The sequence below is a fragment of the Hypanus sabinus genome, chromosome 8 (genome assembly GCF_030144855.1).
Source record: "Hypanus sabinus isolate sHypSab1 chromosome 8, sHypSab1.hap1, whole genome shotgun sequence".
NCBI lineage: Eukaryota > Metazoa > Chordata > Chondrichthyes > Myliobatiformes > Dasyatidae > Hypanus > Hypanus sabinus.
The window spans coordinates 136,156,236-136,181,136 of NC_082713.1; the positions used below are offsets into that span (position 1 = coordinate 136,156,236).

The 24,901-nt window shown below is 39.0% G+C and overlaps 1 protein-coding gene across 9 annotated transcripts in view; it reads left to right on the forward strand.

The window, feature by feature from the left end:
- cadps2 (Ca++-dependent secretion activator 2) overlaps positions 1-24,901 on the forward strand; it is a 676,394-nt gene that overhangs the window by 533,210 nt on the left and 118,283 nt on the right. For all 9 annotated transcript variants that reach the window (XM_059977930.1, XM_059977932.1, XM_059977934.1 and 6 more), the window contains 2 exons: positions 4,613-4,716; positions 10,994-11,150. In XM_059977930.1, coding sequence (XP_059833913.1) covers positions 4,613-4,716; positions 10,994-11,150 — 261 coding nt within the window. The remainder of the gene's footprint in view (positions 1-4,612; positions 4,717-10,993; positions 11,151-24,901) is intronic.

A 24,901-nucleotide genomic window follows, 5' to 3' on the forward strand; every position in this document is an offset into this window, starting at 1 on the left:
AAAATTGTGAACTTGCATCAAGCAGTCCATTGCTAGCAATCTCATTGACCCAGGAAACTTAAGCCATGAACCTCAGGTCAATGTAATTACTTGAGTAGTTTTGGGCCTCCCACTAAAGCTAGCCTTGTGCAATGCTTCCAATGTTGAACAGCAGAATGCTATTCCTTACTATGGAAATAAAAATTGATGTCTCACTGCTACTTTTGCAAATATAATTCAGCCTTGTCACTTGAACTTTCATTGCTTTGGTAGAATGCTATACACTGGGAATAGTTAAAGAAAAGTTTTGCCATAATCAACTGTAGGTTGTAGAACTTCCTTTTTGGTGCATGCTACTGAGTGACAGTTCTCTTCGTAATTTGTAATTTATTGCTTGAATTCTATGTTATTAACACAGAATGGTCTTGACAATTACACCAGGTATCTATTAACTGAAAAAAATGTTGAATACCCCACCAATGTGAAAATTTAATAATTAGTCCTCATGGTATGAATTAGAAATTGCAGTTCTCGAATATCTAAAAAGTAAAAGTTCCAAACTAGAGGTAAATCCCTCAGCATACATACTGTAGGTGCATTTGAATTTAGCTAATCCTGAGTTCCTTCAGGCCACAGGCTCAGATGACAAATGTTCAGTTACTGACTGGATTGCAATCTTGGCAGGTCAAAGTTTAGTCTCTCCAGATGTTGGCATATGCAGGTACATTCATACATTTTGCGGAACCACTGCATACACCTACAGTTTGAAGTGGAATGTGTTTTTCTCTCCCAGGGAGAATATTTTTCTCAGGGAAATAGTCTTAGTAGCTTTCACAAATTACCAGTAATCTTCATATTTCTTATATTAAAAAAAAGTTAACATAGCATCCCTTGGCCTGTTGAGTGTTTCTGGCACCAATTAGATAGCTTGGAAATAAGGGCCAAAAATGACTATTATGCTGTGTGGAAATACTTCTGACCAAAGAACAGAAACTACTAGAAACTTCCAACAGTTGGGGCCCCATCTGTGGAAAGAGAAATTGAGTTAACATCTCAAGTTAAAGACGCTTCAGCCAGGGAAAAAAGAGTTTTTAGGTATAGAGAAGATGGGGTAAGAATGAGAATTTTCCTGAGAGGGTGATGCAAGGGTTGTCATGATGATAAAGTGTTGATAAAATCAGTTGGTTAATGTAAGCCCTTAGTGGTTTCTGTTGCTCAATTCTTCTGACTTCACAGGCAACAGATTCTGCAGTACAGAACCCTCGCAAAACCTGTTTCGGCCCACCCTAATGAACTCACCTTTCCCAAATCGAGGAGCTGCCAGATATTGTATCTCTGTCAATGGAAGGCACCAAAATCAGAAGAAAAACACTTTGCTTTTCATAATGTTTGAATTATATTCTCCAAAGAGTTAAGAAATGTTTTCTAATTACTTTAAAATAGTGAAATGAGACTTTTGGACATTGTACTAATTCTATTACAGTCTTCAGCACAAACGGAGATGGATTCCTTACACTGTCAAAAGGTTAATGATCAGTATATAACTGAAGCTGAATATTTTAATGAGACCATATTTGTTTAGCCTATCGTTTTCGATTAACACCTGTCAGAAACATTTGCAGTGCAATGTATTGAAAGCTTTCAAAGCATTTTCTTTGAAAATTCATTCCCCTTGTGTATAGCAGATAAACCTAATCAAAACATTTGAAAAGAACTTGGGACATTTGATTAAAAATCTATTTCTCTTGGCAACAGAATGAAAAATTGAGATGCCATTGGATGGAGGGGTTATTGCTAGAGCATTTAGGGGGAAATTGGGAAACATTTGTACCCCTCAGACAATTCAGACTTTGAAGATGGAGCAACACACACAAAGTGCTGGAGGAACTCAGCAGGCCAGGCAACATCTATGGAAAAGAGTACAGTCAACATTTCGGGCTGAAACGTCGACTGTACTCTTTTCCATAGATGCTGCCTGGCCTGCTGAGTTTCTCCAGCATTTTGTGTGTGTTGCTCAGATTTCCAGCATCTACAGATTATTTCTTGTTTGTTGAAGATTCAGATATTGGGTTCTTGTAAGATGTGTCAATAAGTGAAACTGAGGCTTATATTATCTATATACAGTACTAATAATTTACAAGGTCAAAGAGTTTATTGGCCAACTCCTGCACCTTTATTGCAGGTTGTGAACAAAACTGGTGGTGAGTGACATTTCTCAGCAAAGCACTGGTGAAAAAATATATGGTTTGTCCAAGTTAATTGAATTTATTTATTTATTTGTCGAGATACTGTGCACATAGACCCTTCTGGCCCTTCAAGTCAAGGTGCCCAGCAATGCCCCTGATTGAATCTGAGCCTAATCACGGGATAACTTACAATGTCCAGTTAACTTACCAATGGGTACACCTTTGAACCGTGAGAGGAAACTGGAGCACCCAGAGGAAAGCCATCCGGCCACAAGGAGAATTTACAAACTCCTTACAGGCAGCAGCAGGAATCAAACTTGGGTCGCCTATATCGCAAAGCGTTGTACTAACTAATATGCTACCGTGCCAACCCATAAGTCATGAGTACACAACTTATGGATGCCCTTACATAATATCAAACTCACTTAATTTTAATAAATTCAAAGGCCAGTGTATGTACTTTTGCACAATGGATCTAGTTTCCTTTCTCTCTCCCCACTTCTCTAATTGTTCTTTCTATTATGTGATTTTGATGCCATTTTATCTCAATACTGGTGCAGGTATAGTTGCCATATTGAATGATTCTGTTTTGAATGTTTTTGGACAGATTGACATAAAGATATCTGTTTATTACCGACAGATGGCCTGTAGTTAACGTCACTGAGTAATGAACCACTGCCACAAGTTTTGATTGCTCAATATTGTTATTAACTTCATAATTTTGGCGGCAATGTTTTGTTTGTGGAAGCCTCCACTGAATGATTATCTAGTTGTAGTGGTACAGGAAGAGGTTATTTATGTTTCTTCCTTATCACGTGAAGTGGAACCAAGTCATCACAAAGCTATTGGTCAATGGTTTGGAACTCTTTCTCAATCTTGGCTGTGGCTCTGAGAATCTCTTGCCTCACACAAGCCATTAGATGGAACTGTGTGTAATAGCAGAACACCTTGTGTAACATAGGGACGGGGAAATAGGGATACCAACCGGAACTTACAGAAGCAGATGTGGTAATGGTGTTTAAGAAACTGTTGGAAAGGCACATGAACGTACAAGCAATGAGGGAAATGAACTGTGTACGGGCAGAAGGAACATAGTTTAATTCAGCATTGTGTTTGAAACAGACACAGCGTATTCCTGTGCTGTACGTTTCCATGTTCTAAGCATACAATTGGCATCAAAGTATTTAAATAATGTGGATGAAATCTGAAATACAAACAGAAAATGCTGGACAAATTGGAGCAGGTGAAGATGTGAGGGAATCTGGGTCACAAACTGTTCCCAGGAGTGGAAGGGTCAAGAGCCAGTGGATATGGGATGAAGATGATTGGCAAAAAACCTAAGGTAGCACAAGAGGAAATGTTTATGCAGTGTATGTGAAGGTTTGGAATGCAGTGCTAGGTGCAACAATGAAGTCGATTCAGTTGTAATAAAGGATTTGTAGGACCAAGTGATGGGTGGGGGTGGAACTGGTTAGATTTCTCTTTCATAGCACCAGTATAACCTTGATGGGCCAAATGGAAAACAAATAATAGATACTGGAGAGATGAGATAGCATTGATGGGAAAACTTGCTGCACTAACTAATGTCCTGCCAACAATCCCTGTAATCACTAGCATAGCTTGCAGAATGATTTTGATATGCTTTGCTTTACTGTGAATCCTAGCTTACAACCAACACCCTGTAATATTGGGATAGAGTCACATATTCTCTTTACAGCCCAAGTAAGTAGGTATCAGCCTACTTTCTGTCTGTAGCTATGTTGATTTCTTCTCCTCCTTTAACAGTAATGCCATAGCTTTCAGAAGGGAATTGGATTGGGATGAAAATATATAATTGGCTGGCTGCAGGGAAAATATAGGGGGTAGGAGCCAGTGCAGAGCCACAATGCCTCAAAGAAAACAGGCGTGTGTATCCACAGTGATCACCTACAGTTATTCCCCTCCCTTCAGAAGATATAAGCTCAAGGAAAGCATCTGTAGATCTAGGAGGTGGCTTACACATGAGAAGCTTCCTGTACAGTGTACAGCCTTCCCCTCCTTTATTGTGCAGGCAAGTGATGGCCAATGAGATGGATGATGGGACTGTTTAAGTTAACAGTTGGGAATGAAGCAGGAGTGAACATTGATATCAGCAGTCCACTATGTAGGCATGAGCTAGAAAAGGGGTAGGAAGCATGCACCACAGAAATGCATTCAGCACAGGGATTCCAGTCATAGTGTTTCCCTTTGGACCATCAGGAGGTTGTTGTGTTTTGTTGTTTCTGACCCTTGAAAGTAACAAGACATCTATGAGACAGTCCCATGCACATTTATCCATCCACTAGCTTGAACGTGTTGGTTTCCGGCAGAAGATTGCTCACAAGCTGCTGCTATGCACTGAAGAATTTGTTCACTCTCATAACATATAAAATAGTTGTGTTGAATTTCTTTTCATTCAATGATAACAGAAGCATTAAGCCAAGGAACTCCAGCCAAGCGTTTGGATGATGTGATTCGACTGGCAGAGCTATGCATTGAGGTTCTTCAACAAAATGAGGAGCATCATTCAGAGGTAAGGCTTGATTTTTCCTCAGTGCAAATTCTGTACAGCGCTCCTAAACTGTTGGACAGTACCTACAAATTGCGATGGAAATCACAGGTAAATCAAATCATAAACCAGGATTTTAATGACAGAAATGCTATTAATTTCTGTGAGTACCTCTATTAAATTTACAAATATATCCAAAGGAGCCAAGATCATCTTCAAGAAATTAATTCCAACACCTCTGCCTACATTAAATGTGCCATTTTACTACACTCAACAACTACTTTCTCTATTTAAACTTAACAATAGAAAGGTTAGTCAGTGAGGTATTTTTCAGCAGGAGCAGTTTTGGACCACTGTCTGATACGGTGGCTGATGCAGAAATCCTCATCACATTAAACAACAATCCACAACGTACACCTGAATTGTTGCATTAGGGTTGAATCTGAACCAAGCATTGTGAAGGGAGAGAGGCTGAAGAGTTCTTCAGCCTTCATGATGTCTTTGGTTCTACAGCTAATCAATGAATCATTAGTAGCAAACACAATTCGGAAGCACCTCTGCCTCCAGCACTGGCATCTCATATTTCTTAAATAATTTTGGGTTTTATCCTTCATCAGAAAGTCATTCTGAATGCTGACTCTTTTGCGTACTGAAAAGTCTTCATGTTCATTTCTCCAACTAATGTCCAATTGTGCAACTGAATTTAAAGTAATTGTCTTCATGATTGATCCTGAAAACCAATTTCATTAGTTTTATATTGAATGATGTGTAGCTGATGTGTACGCATCTGATCCACTAATTCCTGACAGCATCTAGTGGCAGCATCATAATGGCTATGAAACATGCTTGTTTTGGATCCTAATAGTCTTTGAAGAACTTTCATTTAATTTAGAACACATTATTAATTTTACTTTGTCAGATAGTGTATATCATTCATGTGCCTATCTGAAAAAGGAAGTAATTAAAGACAAAAGTTATTCTGTGCTGTTTTCAGTTACTAACGTATTTGCTCTTACCTTCTCCATGTGTGTTGCTGATTCATTATTTATTCTTGCAGTTAAATTCAGCTGTTTTGTTCTTACCAAAGTTTCTCTCTGCCTGTATGATCACCTTCCTCTCATGACTCCTCTATAACTGCAGGATCTTAAACAGTTTTCATGTTTACCTAACTTTAAATTAGCTTTGTTAATTTGGTTGAAGTTAGAATTTGTCACTTTGAGGAAGGTTGATGTTGGACACTTATTTTGGAGCTGGAGTTGTAGTATTTATTGAAATTTGAATCAGTCAAAACAGGATACTTTTGAAGGCTTGATATATGACCTTTTTTGAATGGAAATTTGTTTTCCAAGATGTCACTCAGCTGTCAGGTTGGTTCAGCTGACACTATTCTCACCTCCACAACAGAAAGTGGTGCCATCCATCTAGAAGCCAACACTAACTTTCTTGTGATCAGTGATCTTACTACAAGTTTCAATCAACTTTACAGAGGGCATTTATAAAATGGAAGCTAAGGTATTGGGGATCATAGAAGAGATAATGAAGTGTTTTGGTCAGAGGTGAATTTTATTGAGTAAATTACTGGAGGAAAGTCCATTTATGAAGGAGCCTGCTTTACTAACAGCAGTGGAAATATTGGGCAGATGTAATCACAATGTAGTGAAAAGGTTGTCACCTTTGATGATTTTGGAGATGATACAGATGTTCTAAATGGATAGTGAGGAAGTTATGGTTATGTTTTTAAAGAGTGGTCACATGATGGTGGGTTTAAAAGGTCAATATGAAGGTAAGCAGCATGAAACTTGGGATAGCGGCATAGTGGGGGAGTTGGAGGAGACTTCAATACCACTGTGCATTTCTATGCCGTTATGTGATTTCAGCAAAAGAAGATTCTACATAATCAGAGCAGCACACTTGGTTTTGCATTGGTTCAGATGTTCATTAAAAATCTCATTAAACTCTAGATATACTGTCCAGTTTTATTCCCTTAACAACAGATGGCATTCGTAGAGATTATTCACCTTGACACTTGCGTTTATCATTTCAAAAGGAAATACCATTTCAATGAGAACAATTTGTTGTTTATAAAATTATTTGAAATTTTATGAGAAATCTGATAACATGTCACTTATACTTTATGTTAAGCTTAGTTCTGGCCTTGGATATTATTCTTTATAATTCTGTAGAGATAAGAGCAGATATTCTGAAGTAAATAAATTCAGAAATCATGAATTATTTGCATTGTGAAAGAAATATGACAACTTTAAAGTAAAGGCATTTTTGCTGTGCTTTCGTTACAAATTCTGACATTCTGCAAATGACAGTGTAATGAAACTATGGAGCTCACGGGAAAGCTGCATGTCAAGACAATTAATAATGGTGATTAAAACATTCCAAACAGGTTTTTTGTTTTCAGTCAGTAACATAAATCTGGATATCACTGCCATTTATTTGATGCAAAATAATGTTAATGTTCCAAAAACAATTAGACGTGTTGGTATTAAATGTGATTTTTTTTTAATTTTCAGATATACACAGATAAAGTGAGTCACAAAATTTGAAGGGAAAGGAAACATAAATGCAAAATAAATGTGACTGAGTGGCGTATTTTTATCAGAATATAAAGGCAGCACTCTCTTATATATATATAAAAAATATATAGATAGATACATAAAGATATTTAAAATATGCAGTCTGCAGATATTAATACATGAAGTATCAGCCATGACTGAAAAATTTGGATTGATGAATCCACCTTTATTTCAGTTATTCTATTAGGCAATAATCACTGCAAAAAATGATTGCATTTTGAAAGTGTCAAACAAATAATTAAATTAATTGAAACCTTCTTTTAAAAAAATCAGCAAATGTCAAGGCTATTAATGAGAAATATTCATTATTTTTCATGTCTGCTTACACATCTTTGGCTTATACCTGCAACAGAATAGGACTGATTTAGCAATAAAGGAAAGATATACGGAGGTTAATTGCATTATTAGGACATACAGTGTGAGGTGTTTCCTCACAGAGCATTTCACATGGAAGATCTCTTTGAATAAGGCTGCTGAAGCTTTGGATTAATAGCTTGATTTTGATATAATTAATATTCTAATACACAGTTGTATAACGATGCATGTTTGCAGGAGTGTATGATGTAATTCTAAAATTATAGATATTAACATTTGCATAAATGTTTGGATTTATTTTATTCTACAACCTCTTTTACATGTGCGGATTCATAAAAGGGAAGAGAGGTACGTGACCAGTAGTGTTATCCACCATTGGATATTTCATCACATTTGTAATGTTGCATGCAATCGATTTACAATTGATTTTAAAAGGACAGTATCTGAACAGGAAGATAATCTGCTATTTGCTTCAATTTCTTAAGTTTACTATATTAGGGTGATAGACACTGCAGTGGAAATCTGATTGGCATTTTGTACTCAATAGCAAGTGTTCAATAGACAACCCTTCTCTGAAATATCAGCTGGCTTATTTTTGAATTAAAATAAGTAATAACTTCACTAATAAAGAAGAATTAACTTTCCCTATGTTGCCTATACCTTTAGTAATAAATCACAAGTTAGTCCAAGTGTATACTGAGTCTCTTCAATATTAGTTCTATTTACAAGTTATATATGCTGACAGTATGATTTGCCATTTCTCTCCAAATCATTAATCTTATTTCCTTCTAACATCCCCTATAATCTACTTTTGTGTTTCACCAACATTATGAAAGATAGGATTCATGGGCAGCCATAAATAGCAGAGAGAGAAGAAATGAGTAGTTTCCATCCAGTTATTGCTGGCCATTCCTGTGCACTGTTGGTATAAATACAAAATAAATTATGTGCCTTAGTAACTTCATACATGGAATGGTGACAGCAGATTGTGAGGGTCAGTTGTCCTTAAAACTTGTTATTTGTTCCGATACATATAGGACTCTTCAGCTTAAATTAAGTTGTGAAAAAAATTAAGTCACAGAAGATGATTGGACCTCACTTGGAGTATTGTGGGCAGTTTTGGATCCTTCATTTAAGAAAGGATGTGCTGGAATTGGAGAAGATCCAGAGGATGTTCACAAGAATTACTCTGGGAATGAAAGGGTTAATGAATGAAGTTCATTTGATAGCTCTGGGCCTACACTCACTGGCGTGTACAAGAATGAGGGGTGATCTCATTGAAACCTACTGAATATTGTAAGGCCTATGGAATGGATGTGGAGAGCATGTTTCATGTAATGGGGGAGTCTTGGACCCAGAGGGCACAGCCTCAGAATACAGGGACATCTTAAAACAGAGTTGAGGAGGAATTTATTTAGCCAGAAAGTGTGAATCTGTGGAATTCATTACCGCAGACTGTTGTGGATACCAAGTCAGTGGGTACATTTAAAGCAGAGGTTTATGGGTTCTTGAATGGTATAGGCATCAAGGGTTATGGGGAGAAGGCAGGAAAATGGAGTTGAGGGGGATAATAAACCAGCCATAATGAATGGCCTGAATAGCTTAATTCTGCTCCTAAAACTTATGGTCTTATCTTAAGTGTTTATCCTCTATTTTTTTCCTGAATGGACCCAAACTACAATACATATAAGAATATATGTATGAGGACCAAACTAATGAGTTGTGGATGTTGGAAATGCAAGATAAAAGAAGAAATAACAAAAATGCTTAATGGTAGATACTATCTGTGGAAAGAAAATTTCAGGTTGTCAATCTAATGAGAAGTCTCAACCTGATATGCCAGCTCTGATGATCTCCCCATAGTTGAAAGAAAACCACTTTTTTCGCTCTCTTTCAGTAAATGTTTCTGCCACCTTTTATTCAGCCAGTTCCTTTTGATGCCTTGAACAATAATGACTGCTGAGAGCATTAAATATTTCTTTTGCTAGGTTGTTCGTGTATCTGAATGTTTGCCTTGAAGTTGTTGTGTTAAAAGAGCCTCTGTTGCAATAATCTACATCAATTTCCAGAACGTATTTTTTATTAGGATCAGTGAAATCATTATATGGAAATATACTATAAGGCAGCATTATTTATCAGTAGCTATAACGTAAACCAGTTTTCCCTGGTAGTTGTTTCACTTGAATTGACATGTCAGAAAAGCCAGTGAACCCTTGCAATGGCCCACTTAAAGATATCAGGAAGTGTAGCCCTCTACAGTTCAAGCTGAGGTTCAAGGGTTTGGATTAGCTGCATAACCACATGCTTAAAGATAGCCTTCAAGACATGACAGCAAAGCATGCAGTGTGAGTTAGCATAAGAATCGTTTCTAAGAACAATATCACCAAAATTTCCCAACGGTTTCTTTTTCTGTCAAATTTAAATTCTCATCTGTCTTCTTCTGCTTCTTAGCCAAGTTACTCCAGTTCTTCTTCTTGCTAAAATATGGGTAGCATGGTAGCATAGCGGTTAGCACATCACTTTACAACACAGGCGACCCGGGTTCAATTCCCACCGCTGCCTGTGAGGAGCTTGTATATTCTCCAAAGACGTACCACTTAGAAGGTTAACTAATCACTGTAAATTAAATCGGGGGATTGCTGGGCAGCATGCTTCGAAGGCCCAGAAGGGCCTATTCCATGCTGTATCTCAATAAAATAGAGCAGTGCATGTAGCATGAAGTGTCAGATAATAATCTGAGTAAAACACAATCAAAATAAACTCCCTTTACGAGCCAAAGAATTGCAATGCCCCGCAGACCACACTATGGGAGCAGTAACCAGACACAACTCAGTTGCTGATGCAGTCAGTGACTGGTTAAATTTCAATCTAGTTGGCCATGTTTTAAATAGATAGCATGCCATTGTGTATAATGCATTAATTTTTAATCAGCCCCAATGTTAGAGTAAACAATTTCCATGGAAATAAAATTTTGCAAATCTGATGGAGATGGGAAACCACTCAAAATATTATAAAGCTTGAGAAAGCTGCTGAATTTGAAAACTAATGTACAGTTCTGCACTTGGTAGTGCAAATGTAGAACATTATTCTTCTGGAATATATTTTATTATATGTTAAGTTTTTTGTGGTAATATTACTTTGTGTTGTGTGTGTTATATGTAATGTATTGTGCCCCTTGTCCACATTTGGTGGCATACATGTATATGGTGGCAATAAATCTGAACTTGAAGTTACAATTGGCATATTCTAAACAAGTAAATTATGCATTCTGTCATGTCATTTAATGAAGTTATTTGTAGAAACAGCCTAGCAAGAGACCACAGTAAGATGCTATTGAAGAATTGTGTGCTGACTCTTCGCTTTGTGCCCTTCACTTATGTTTAGTAATTGTCTTCTAGGCTTTTGCATGGTGGCCTGATCTAATGGCAGAGCATGCAGAGATTTTTTGGTCACTCTTTGCTGTCGACATGGATGCAATTCTTGAGGCACAGCCACCAGACTCTTGGGATACTTTTCCACTTTTTCAACTTCTCAACAATTATCTGAGGAACGAACGTGAGTAACTATTGGATTTCTTCTTGCTTTACTCTGTTCCTGATTTGATAATTTAATTTTTTTATGGAGCAACTTCTCCTCAAAAATTCTGCTGTTTTGTAAGTATCTTGGATTATACTTCGAACAGCAGGAACTAGCAAATAAAAAAAGGTAAAAGGAGATGTTGCCTCTTGAAAGACCACAATGAATTTTTAAACTGAAAAGAGTAGCAGATAGCTGGGTTTAAATATTTCTGCCCATTAGAATCAGTGGAATTCATATTCTAAAGTAGAAGATTCAAGTTGTTTGCACAGATACAGAACATAAACCTACTCAATTTAAAAATAGCGAGGTTTCCCTTTGGGGAATTCTGCAAAATTATTTGCTTTGAGAATTTGCTGTAAATCCATTTCCTTGTAACAAGGGTTTTTGGATTTTTTTAAATATATGATAACTACAAATATGTTTCATTGATTGTAAGATGTATGCAACAGGGTGAAAATAGAGCAGTAACAGCAAGGATGGCATGGAAAGCAGACTCTGGATGTCGGTTGTATTTTTCTCTATTTATAGTTCAGTTAGTATGCTATGTTAGAACCTTCAAAGCTACTATTTAAACGTATCAATGGAGATGTTAAGATCAGGATATACAAATCATCCACATAGTGATCCTGCCATCAACGGAATTTGTTCGTGCCAATTTTATCCAGCAGTGGTTGAAAATATGCCAGATATTTAAAGTTTCAGCATTCTTCTGAAGCTGAACTTCTGATATCGTTACTGCTCTGCCAGAAGGGCACTTCTTTTCACTTCCAGCCACTGCTGATCTTCATATACCAACACTTTATTTGCTTCTGTAACCAGCGCCAGCTTATCTGCTTCCATCACATCAAAATTTTGGTTATTTGGATGTTTTTTAATCAGCCTTATGTCTCCAATAACTATAAACTTCAACTTATCTAGAGTTCAATGGCATAAACCCAACTTTGCATCAGATCCTAATCATCTATAGCTCTTTAATCACTTGACATTCATTGGCTTCCACTCCATATCTCCTTAACCTTTTTCAGTCTGAAAAGACATCTCTGTTCTTTTCCAGTTCTGGGCCTGTATGCTTCCCCCTATTTCTTCATCCCACTGTTGGTTGTTTAGCTTCAGCCACCTTGAACGTTCTTAGTAATTGCCACTTAAACATTATTTGGTTCCTCCTGGTTTGGGTCTTTGCTATCTTTCCTCTGATTATATTTCAGTGATGTACCTTCAGGCATTTAAGGTTCTCTATAATTTCACATAGTAATTGGTCAAACTGAAGATATTCCATAAATTGTATACCCACTCTGTGACATTAACAACAAACCAGACAATTGGAATTTTAGCTCAGAACATTTAATAGCATGAGTGAACCAAATGTACAAACATTTGTATTTTTACAACAATACGTATATATTATTAATGACTTATTTTCCTAAAATTTAAATTTCAAAGATGTCATAGTTGAGATCTGTGGAGTTTTTGTCCAATTGCCATGTTACAAGATTAGAACTGTAGCTACACCACCAGCACCAAATCCCATTAAGTTGCCTAACTCCTACATTTACATTTTTCCTCCATATCTTTTAATACCCATAGCCAGCAAAGATCTATTAACCTAGGGTGTAAAATTAACTATTTTAATTGGATTTAATGGATACGTGCTGAAATGTTGCTATCTTCTGAATGTAGAAGACCTTTTTATAACATCGCTTCTGAAAATCCAGTTGTACATTCTGGACAGCTCAACCAGTTAAATTGAATTTCTTTCCATCAGCTTCTTTTACCAATTGCAACTAATGACAATTAAAATTGTAATTTTTTTTAAACTGAAGGTGGTAAAGCAGCTAATGTTGCTTCCATATAACATCAGTAACCTAGATTCAGTCCTGATCTCCAGTGCTGTGATGTGCTGTCATCTGTATCAGTGATCTGGATGATAATGTGGTTAAATGGATCAGCAGATCTGCAGATGACACCAAGACTGGGGGTTTAGTGGACAGCATGGAAGGCTATCATGGCTTACAGAGGGATCTACATCAGCTGAAAGACTGGAATTGGCAGATGGAACTTGAATGCAGACAAGTGTGAGGTGTTACCCTTCGTATGATCAACAAGGGCACTGAAGAGAGTGGTAGAACAAAGGGATCTGAGATTACAAGTCCATACAAGTTTGTTGAAAGTGGTGTCACACATAGATAGGGTCATAAAGAAAGCCTTTGGCACATTGGCCTTCATAAATCAATGTATTGAGAACAGGAGATGGGATGTTATGTTGAAGTTGTATAAGATATTGGTGAAACACAATATAGAGTATTGTGTGCAGTTTTAGAACATAGAACATAGAATAGTACAGTGCAGTATAGGCCCTTCGGCCCACAATGTTGTGCCGGCCCTTAAACCCTGCCTCGCATATAACCCCCCCCCCCACCTTAATTTCCTCCATATACCTGCCTATAGGAAAGGTGTAAATAAGGCTGAAAAAGTACAAAGAATATTTACAAGGCTGAATGACCTGAATTATAAGGAAAGATTGAATAGATTAGGACTTTATCCTTTAGAACGTAGAAGATTGAGAGGAGACTTGATAGAGGTGTACAAAAATTATGAGGGGTATAGACAAAATAAATGCCAGCAGGCTTTTCCACTGAGAATGCCAGGGACTGCAACTAGAGGTCATGGGTTAAGGGTGAAAGGTGAAGAGTTTAAGGGGAACATGAGCTAAAAATTCTTCACCCAAAGGGTCGTGACAGCATAGAATGAGCTGCCAGAACAAGTGGTGCATGCGAGTTCAATTTCAACATTTAAACGAGGTATGGAGAGTTGTGGTCCCAGTGCAGGTCAGTGGGAGGAGGCCATTTAAATGGTCTTGGCATAGGCTAGATGAGCAGAAAGGCCTGTTTTCGTGTTGTACTCCTCTGTGATTCTAGGACTCTGTTAACTCAAGTGCTCTCTGTGGAATTTGCACGTTCACCCTTATGAGCTTCCTTTGGTTCCTTTTGTTTCCTCCCAGCTGCTGGTAGGTTAACTGATGACTGTGAATTATCTCTAATTTAGATGAAGCTGTGGGGGTGGGGTGGAAGATAGAGATATGAAAGAAAGCAGATTACAGGGAAATAAATGGAGAAATGGGACAGATGGATTACCTTTAGAGTTGGCATTATATGTATAAATTTTATAAATTGAGTCAATTACATTTTACTTGTATGGTTTCTTCCTCTTTAGGCTCACAAGTCAGGGGTACAAATAGATATTTACAGACAGACAGGCATAATTTATTGATCCTGAGGGAAATTGGGTTTCGTTACAGCCGCACCAACCAAGAATAGTGTAGAAATATAGCAATATAAAACCATAAATAATTAAATAATAGTAAGTAAATAATACCAAGTGGAAATAAGTCCAGGATCAGCCTATTGGCTCAGGGTGTCTGACACTCCGAAGGAGGAGTTGTAAAGTTTGATGGCCACAGGCAGGAATGACTTCCTATGACGTTCAGTGTTACATCTCAGTGGAATGAGTCTCTGGCTGAATGTACTCTTGTGCCTAACCAGTACATTATGGAGTGGGTGGGAGTCATTGTCCAAAATGGCATGCAACTTGGTCAGCATCCTCTTTTCAGACACCACTGTCAGAGAATCCAGTTCCACCCCAACAACATCACTGGCCTTACAAATCAGTTTGTTGATTCTGTTTGTGTCTGCTACCCTCAGCCTGCTGCTCCAGCGCACAACAGCAAACATGATAGCACTGGCCACCACAGATTACAACTGATATACATACAAAGATATACAACTGATTTGGAAACCCTTTGACAATGGAGCATAGCGAAGTCTTGGGATGTGTACTTTTGTTACACAGGGTAACTTTACCTTTCCATTTATTCATCCTTCCTCATTCAAGAAATGAAAAGTTAGCTGAAGATCAAGTTGGATTACTACGAGTTTGTAATATGCTCCATTCTGTGGAGTTTACAAACAAAAACTGTACAATAGTCAAATTATTATAAGCCCTTATGTGCTTTACTTATCCACATAACAACAACCTCGTAACATTTGTATATGACAGAAATCAAAGTGTGAATTACCTGTAATCTACTATGTATTTAGGCTAAGAAAAAAATGCAAATTGATTTTTTTGCAAGCAGTGGAGAAACTTTACCCCATATTCAAGAGCATTTAACTACTCTACTGTACCAACTGTGAAAAAACATTGTTTGCAATCATGAAATGACCATTCTTGGGGGAGTCAGCTCCCACGTTTCTTTCTCAAAGACTCATTTTGTAATTAAGAAATTACTTTTTAAAGAAAGTAGAAAAGCAGGTAGAGTCACTCTCAACCCCAGGAAAAAAAATACTTGGGCAGATATTTACCCCACCTATGCAGCATTTGAAAACCAACAACTTCTCCATTGCAGTACAATGCTTAAAATATGAATAGGTGAATGATGTAACATGGTCTCATGACAATAAAAAGGCAAATGTTAATAATTACCAGGGAAAGTGAAGTGGAATCAAATTAGTCATAATAAAACCCTGAGTGACTGAGAAAGTCATTTCTCATTATCTGAAACTAATTATGAAATGAACAAAGAGATACTCTCAGTGGATTACTTTTGTGTTGAAACCATAACAAAGATAATACTTTTTCAAGTTGATTCAGCTCAAGATTCCAAATCAGAGAAGTGTATAAGTGAAAGTATCTACATTCAGAGCCGACCTCTTAGGCTTCTGTTCTCCCTCTTGTGGGGTATAAGCACGAGTTTTCAGTGGTGAAATTAAAACCATGAAGTTCATGGCAAAATGAATACTATGGTTGGAGACGTTGCGAAAGAAGTAACCTACTAATTATTTCAGACTCATTCTGAGTATATAGTCAATAAAGAAAAATTGTCCATCTACTTGACATGAAGGCTTACTGAGTAATAATATGATGTCCTTGGCTATTTGCATCGTGTTAATAACAATCTCTGATAACCATATGTATCTTTAAATTACATTAATTTTCAATCTTCCTTCTTCAGCTCAGTGCTCTGAAGACTGCTTCAGCAGTTACACGGCATTAATCAAATTGGTTGAAAAGCATTTTTCTTCACCTGTACCAACTCTATAATATAAAAAGCATATCTGATAAAATTTAAGAAATATTTCACATGCCGTTTGACTTCCACGGCATATTAAAGAAATTAAAATGGACAGTAATGTAAGAGTAAAAAAATTGCTCAGAATATGGATTTTATGATGACAATTACTCTTCAGCCACGTTTCAGAATAATGCAAATTATATGTCAACAAATTATATTTTCTCCATGAAATAAACCAGTCCCATTTCACAAATACTAAATCTTTTTGACAGCCACTAATGAGGTTGTGGATTATTTAAGGTTGAGGAAAAAAAATCATCTGATGTATTTTTCACTTAATTAGCTAAAAACTCGCTTCATTTATTTTATGCTCTGCATATGCTAATTGCCACTTCAAGTAAACAAAGTAATGTGTAATAGGAAGAGTAAAACTGTCATTTGAAAGATAAAGGACACTGGTGGAATAAATAAGCAGACCTGTAGAAAACAGATGGCTTTGCATAAACACAAGGAACCTTCACAAATGAGCATGGGCAACTGTAGAAAGAGCACAGACAAACTGTAGAAGTGGCAGCAATAGAGAGCAAAAGGGAGAGAAAGGATGACATCAGAGAAGCAGCTGGCAGAGAAAGAGAGAGAGAGAGCTAGAGTCTGTAGAAAGAACAGCAGTGATACAGACCATAACAGAAAGAGGGGATTAATAGAAAAAGCGGAGTCAGAGATAGAAAATATCAAAGGTGAGGGGAAGGTATACTGAGAATGAGAAGACTGTAGGAAAAGGAAGGATAAAAGAACAACGTGATCTGTAGAGAGAGAGATGGAGTCTAGGAAGAATGAAGAGAGAGAGAATGAACGAAAATGAATATGAGTCGGTTAATGTGAGAAGGAGATGTTGCTGGGAATATTTATGGAGTAATGGGATTGTTGTGTAAACCAATATAGATGTGATGGACCTACCAAAATACTTCAATGCCACAAGGAAATATATAGAGAAAAAAGGAAGAGCACAATGTACAGTGTTCTCAAGAGAGGGAGAGAGGGAAAGGGAGAAATTGACATGGAGGACAAATAGAGAGGGAAAATTCAAGGTGATTGAAGGAAAGAGTAGCTTCACAGTGGATTACTACAAATGGAAGTGAGCAAGAAGGACAGACAGTCTGTCCAATGAACAAAGATGAAAGGAGAGCAAGGGAGAGAGAAAGCAAGAATAAAGGGAATAGGAGAGAAAAGAGGAGGAGGGTGGGTCTGGACAAATGATCAGCAGAGAAAGATAGAGGGAGAGTGAATGGAACATTGGAGAGTGCATTCACAGGGAGAGAGAAAGCAACCCATCTGTAGAAAGAACAAAGACATCAGAATCAGGCTTGATATCACCAGCATATGTCGTGAAATGTCCAATGAAGGGTCTCAGGCTGAAGCCTTGACTGTTTATTCATTTCCATATTCCTACAGCAATATGCTCTGGATTTCCAGCATCTGTAGAATCTTGTGTGTTGTGAAATTTGTTGTTTTACTGCAGCAGTACATTGCAATACATAATAATTTTAAAACTATCACTTTCAACAAGAAGTATATATAAAAACTTAAATAAAGTATTTTTTAAAAAAGAACCAAAACAATTAGTGAGTAAGTATTCCTAGGTACATTGTCCATTCTGAAATCTGATGGGGAAGTGGAGGAAGCTGTTCCTGAAACATTGTGTGTCTTCAGTCCCCTGTACCTTGTCCTTGATGGTAGCAATGAGAAGAGGTCATGTCCTGGGTGATCGGGGTCCCTAATGATGGATGCTGCCTTCTGGAGGAATCACTTTTTGAAGGTGTCGTCGATGTTGGGGAGGCTAGTGACCATGATGGGAACTGGCTGAGTTTGCAACTAACTGCAGCTTTTTCCGATCCTGTGCAGTGGTCCCTCCATATCAGAAGGTGATGCAACCAGTTGGAATGCTCTCCAGGGTACATCTGCAGAAACTTGCCAGTCTTTGGTGGCATATCAAGTCTCCTCAAACTCCTAATGAAATATAGCCACTGTCGTACCTTCTTTGTAATTGCATCAGTATGTTTAACCCAGAATAGATCTTCAGAGATATTGACATCCAGGAACCTGAAACTGCTCACACATTTTTTTATTCATTTAAGGGATGTGGGCATTGCCAGCTAAGCCAGCATTTATTGCCCATCCCTGGTTGCCCTTGAGAGGGCAGTCATGAGCTGCCTTCTTGAACTGCTGCACTCTATGAGGTGTTGGTACACACCCACAGTGCTGTTACGGAGGGAATTCCATGATTTTGATCCAGCGACAATGAAGGAATGGCGATATGTTTCCAAGTCAGGATGGTGAGTAACTTGGAGGGGGATTTCCAAGTGATGGCGTTCCCAGGTATCTGCTGTTCTCAACACACAACATTGGAAACACTGCTCTCCACTTTGTAGATGCATCCAACATTACCAAGAAATATGTGCCCATGTGTGGCCCAGCGAAGTCCATACAAATCCTCTGCCAAGGCATGATGGAGAGGCACTATAGTTGGCATCTTCTGGACGTATTGGCTTCCTGAACAGTGCATAGTAAGCTGCTCAATCTGCTGATCTATCCCAGGCGACCAGAAAACTTTGAGCCAATTCTTTTATTTTGACCACACCTAGATGTCTGCCATGTCACTCCTCCAACACTTAACTCTCAGCATCAATGGTGAAACAACTCTCAATTCCTACAAAAGACAACTCCCGTCATGGGCAAGTTCATGGGGGAACTGGAATTTCTGCTGGACGTTCCAGCTATTTTGGGTTGCCATGTAGACCTGAAACAGCGTGGGGTCTTTGGGATCCCTTTGGATCACCTTTGCCGTAATAAGGAGACTTCTGATTTGCATTAGGGAGAATACGTCAAATGTTATGTTTTGTAACTCAAAAACATAAAACTAATCAAAAGCAAAACACAGAGAGACCAGCCAAATGTGAATATTCATTTCTTTAATTTAACAAGATGCATACTTACGACGTGGTGCCATGATGTATAAAGTTATATAAAGAGTAAAAGCAAGGTGAGAGTTAATATTAGACCAGTAGAAAATGATTCAGGTGAGGTAGTGTTGGGGGGAAAGAAATGGCAGATGAACTTAATGGGTAATTTGCACCTGTGTTCGCTGTGGAAGACACTAGCTTTGTGCCAGAGGTCCATGAGTGTCAAGGAGCAGTAGTGAGTGCCATTACTATTACAAAAGAAAAAGTAAACTCAAAGGTCTTAAGGTGGATAAGTCACCTGGCCCAGATGATCTACACTGCAGAGTCCTGAGGTTGCTGAAGAAATAATGGATGCGTTGGTCATGATTTTTCAGGAATCGCTTGATTCTGGCATGGCTCCGGAGGATTGGAAAATTGCAAATGTCCCTCCACTCTCTAAGAAGGGAGGAAAGCAAAGAAAGGAAATTATAGACCAGTTAGCCTGCCCTCAGGGGTTGGGGAAAGTGTTGAAGTCTATTATTCAGGATGCGATTTCCAGGTACTTGGAGACTAATGATAAAATAAGTCAAAGTCAACATGGTTTCTGTAATGGAAAATCTTACCTGACAAATCTGTTAGAGTTCTTTGTGCCAGTAACGAGCAGGGTGGACAAAGCAGAGGCAGCAGATGTCATTTACTTGGATTTTCTGAAGGCATTTGATAAGGTGTCACACATGAGGATTGTTTCCTAGGTCAGGGCATCAAAAGGATATGGCAAGAGCAGGTGTATGGGGTTGGGTGGGATCCAAGATCAACTATGATAGAATGGTGGACCAGGCTCGAAGGGCTGAGTGGCCTAATACTGCTCCTAGACACTAGAACTAGAATACTACAGCACAGTACAGGCCCTTCAGCCCTTGATGCCGTGCCGACCCATATATTCCTTTTAAAAAGTACTAAACCCACACTACCCCGTAACCCTCTATTTTTCTTTCATCCATGTGGCTGTCCCAGAGGCTCTTAAATACCTCTGATGTTTTAGCTTCCACCACCATCCCTGGCAAGTCATTCCAGGCACTCACAACCCTCTGTGTAAAAAACTTACCCCTGATGTCTCCCCTAAACTTCCCTCCCTTTATTTTGTACATATGCCCTGTGGTGTTTGCTACTTGTGCCCTGGGAAACAGGTACTGTCTATCAACCCTGTCTATGCCTCTCATAACCTTGTAGACCTCTATCAAGTCCCCTCTCATCCTTCTACGCTCCAAAGAGAAAAGTCCCAGTTCTGCTAACCTTGCCTCATAAGACTTGTTTTCCAATCCAGGCAACATCCTGGTAAATCTCCTCTGCATCCTCTCCATAGGTTCCACATCCTTCCTATAATGAGGTGACCAGAACTGAACACAATACTCTATGTGTAGTCTCACCAGAGATTTGTAGAGTTGCAACATGACCTCTCTACTCTTGAACTCAATCCCCCTATTAATGAAGCTGAGCATCCCATAGGCCTTTTTAACTATCCTATCAACCTGCGCAGCAACTTTGAGGGATGTATGTATGTAAGACTCCTAAGCCTTATGGTCTTGTGGTCTTAAGATGACATATGCCATTTGTGTACTTTTACATATAAACTGAAATGAATTATATAAGCACCAAAAGAATACTTAAACAATGCATTTACAATATTACTCAAATATTACTGTAGTATTAAATAAGCAACAAAGAGGAGCATCCTCTTTTCTAAATTTTCAGTTATTTTCTTTTCCAAAGGTAAATGGGACAATCCATCAGCATTTCCATTATTAATTGTCCACTAGATTTTGATCTTGTAATTATGTCCACCAAGAAACAGAGCCGATAACTGCATTTTTGCTGTTGCTGATAGTCGAACACCCTACTGTTGATTGAAAAGGATGCTAGTGGCTGATGATCGGTAGTGAGGGTGAACACTCTCCCATGGAAGTACTGGCTGACACATTTTCCACCCCAAACCAGACTCAAGGCCCCTTTATCAATCTGTGTATCATTTTTCTCTGTAGCAGAGAATGTGATGCAAAGGCTAAGAGGTATTCACTTCCAGCACATGTAACCTCCCCCCACAAACCTAATGTCTAATCCAATTTATCACCTTGTGGTAACCCACTTCCTAGCGCACTCAAACCGGCTCACAAATAGCCAGCGCGCCGGCATAAAGGCCAGTACCAAAAGGGTGCCAAGTCTGCTTCACCAGCAAGGGGAAAAGCCCGCGCGGGACTGTGAATACGTGCCCCCTACAGCATCCGCGTGCAGGACAGGACTGTGAATATGTGCCCCCTACAGAATCCGCACCCAGGGAGGGCGGGATCAGGAAGGCTTTAAAGCGAGGCCGCGAAGTTCGAATAAAATCTTTTTAGAACTGCAGTTCACCAACTCCGTGTCGTTATTTCAGCACTGCGTGTAGCACACCGCTACAATTGGTGACCCCGACGGCCCAAAAGATATTTGGGCCGAAGATGAACGACGCCACATATGTTCATGCAGTTTCATTGAAACTGCCAAGCTTCTGGATGCTGCGACCTCACCTATGGTTCTAGCAAGCAGAAGCCCAATTCCACGTTCGGCAAATAACCTCGGAGGACACCCGTTACTACCCATCTTTAATACTGAACTACTGAACCTTCTTGACCAAAGCCCATGCAGGAGCTTGTCAAAAGCCTTGCTAAAGTCCATGTAGACAGCATCAACTACCTTGCCTTCAACAACTCTATAAGTTCAGTTAGACATGACCTACCATACACAAAGCCATGCTGGCTATCCCTGATCAGTCCATGTCTATCCAAATACTCATACACCCAGTTCCTTAGAATACCTTCTAACTTTCTAACTTTACCACCACCACCATAAGACGCAGGAGCAGAATTGGGCCATTCGCAGAATAAGCAGAATGTCTGCTCTGACATTCAATCATGGCTGATCCTTTTTTTTTTCTCTTCCTCAACCCCATTTCCTGGCTTTCACCCCATAACCTTGGATGTCATGTCCAATCAAGAACCTATCAATCTCTGCCTTAAATACACCCAACGACCTGGCCTCCACAGCTGTATGTGGCAACCAATTCCACAAATTCACCATGCTCTGGCTAAATAAATTTCTCTGCATCTCTGTTTTAAATGGATGCCCCTCTATCCTGAGGCATCTACTCTGTCTATGCCTTTCAACGTCCGAAAGGTTTCAATGAGATCCCCCCTCATCCTTCTAAATTCCAGCGAGTACAGACCCAGAACCCTTAAACGTCAGGCTCACTGGCCTATAATTTCCTTTTAACTGCAGAACAGTATTAGCTATCCTCGAATCCTCCAGTACCTAAGGATGATTTAAATATCTCGGCTAGGGCCCCAGTAATTTCTGCACTTGCCTCCCACAGGGTCTGAGGAAACACTTTGTCAGGTCCTGGGGATTCATCCACCACAATTTGCCTCGAGACAACAAACACCTTCTCCTCCTCCTCTCTAATCCGTAGGGTCCATGAACCAGATGCTGCTTTGCCTCACTCCTATGGACTCCGCGTCCATCTCCTGAATTAAACACAGATGCAAAAAATCCACTTAAGATCTACCCCATCTCTTTTGGCTCCACACATGGATTATCATTCTGATCTTCCAGAGGACCAATTTTGTCCTTTGCAATTCTTTTGCTCTTAGTATATCCATGGAAACCCTTGGGATTCTCTTTCACCTTGTCTGCTATAGCTTCTTTTAGCCCTCTTTCTTAAGTGTTCTCCTGCAGTCCTTATACTCCATGAGTACCTCGTTACTTCCTACCTGTCCATACTAACTCTGCACTTCCTTTTTTTCTTAATCAGGACCTCAATGTCCCTTGAAAACCAAGGTTTCCTAAACCTGTTATTTTTACCTTTTTTTTAGGTATATACTATCCAAGCTTTGTACTTTCAAAATTTCACTTTTGAAGGCCTCATACTTACAAAGTACACCTTTGCCAGAAGTCAGCCTGTCCCAGTCCATTGCTCCCTGAAAATGGCTGCCTGTTAGTAAAGAAGGCATATGGCATGCGTGCCTTTATTAGTAGTCAAAGGCAGTTTCTGTGGCTCTTAGTCCTCCACCCTAAACATTCATTTTCTCTTCACATTAAAAGAGCAAAGTTCATGTTTTAAATACTCTTTAACAATTCTGAAGAGACGACTGAGAGGAAGATGTCAGATAAGAAGTGATTCCAATTCCTAAACATTTACTTACTTTAGAGATTACCTAAGGTTACCCATAACCCTCTATTTTTCTAAGCTCCACGTCTCTTAAAAGACCCTATTGTATCCACCTCCACCACCATCGCTGGCAGCCCATTCTATACACTCACCACTCTCTGCGTCAAAAAACTTATTCCTGACATCTCCGCTGTACCTGCTTCGAAGCACCTTGAAACTGTGCCCTCTTGCGTTAGCCATTTCAGCCCTGGGAGAAAACCTCTGACTATCCATATGATTAATGCCTCTCATCGTCTTATACATCTTCTAATTATTCTTTCTGTCATCATGTCTTTCTGTCATTCTCTTTGTTATTCCAAACAATTCCCAATGCTTCATAACATGTACACTGTCTTGCTACTAGTTAGCACTATCTGTATGTGATGTTTTTCAGACAAAGTAATTCACACTGATGGTCAAAAACTTCTGGAGACAGAAATCCCAGCCACCCAAAATTAATGTTGTGAGGTCTGACTCTCTGTGTACTCAAATATCCCAATTATCGATTAATCCTACCTGTTTGATGTTTTAAGTGATCAAAGAAGTCTGATCTGGAACCTTCCTTGATCTTTATCACAGTGATTCAAATTCAAAACACATTTATTATTGAAGAATTTATAAATCATTCACCTTCAAATTTGTCTGCTTATAGATAGCAACAAAGCAAAAAACTCGAACAACCCATTTAAACAATTAAAAAAACAAAATCCACTGTGCAGAGAAAAAAAAAGGGAAAAAAAACATTGTGCAAACAATCAAAGCAGCCAACAGCATTCTGAGTCACACCGTGTCTCAGATCCACTTCAGAGCAGCCAGAGTAGGCCCAAAGTCAGGCCTCAGCCCCAGTTTTCACACCAGTGGAGCAGAAATGTACAGCAGTCGAATCAGTTTGCAGCCTTGTTGCTGTGGAGAAAGAAACGAACATTTGTGGGAGAGTGAGCGAACTCAGCTCAACCCTTGCCTCTGTACCCGATACTCAGGTTTCCAGCTTATCTGGGCCAATGTTTAAATTGCCCAAGCGCCAAGTAGTGCCACATTCCAGGACCCGATATGCCTGGGCTACCCCACCTGAAGCCATTCTTGATCTCACCAAATCAGCTCACCGCTTGGAGCAATCTAACCTTGCACCTGGGTCAGGTAGACAGGTAGTGAAACTCTTCCACATCGATTCCTCTCCAAAAAGCTCCCTCCATGTCCAGAAGTGATACAAACTTCGTCTGCGAAGCTGGTGGACTGAACGTGTTGTGCCTTGCAATACCCCAGGACAACTCATCCCCCAAATCAGCTTCACCTCTGCCTGCTCCTCACGTCTGTGGCAATATTTCACCACAACTTGTTTCGTGAAAGATGCTACTAGTAATGTTTTTAGTCAATTCTCTTGCCTTACGATTCACCAGTAAGCTGTCACACATCTTCGGTAGGACCATCTTGAAATGGACCTTAAATGATGCAATTAACTTAGCTCTATGATAACCCTCTTGTC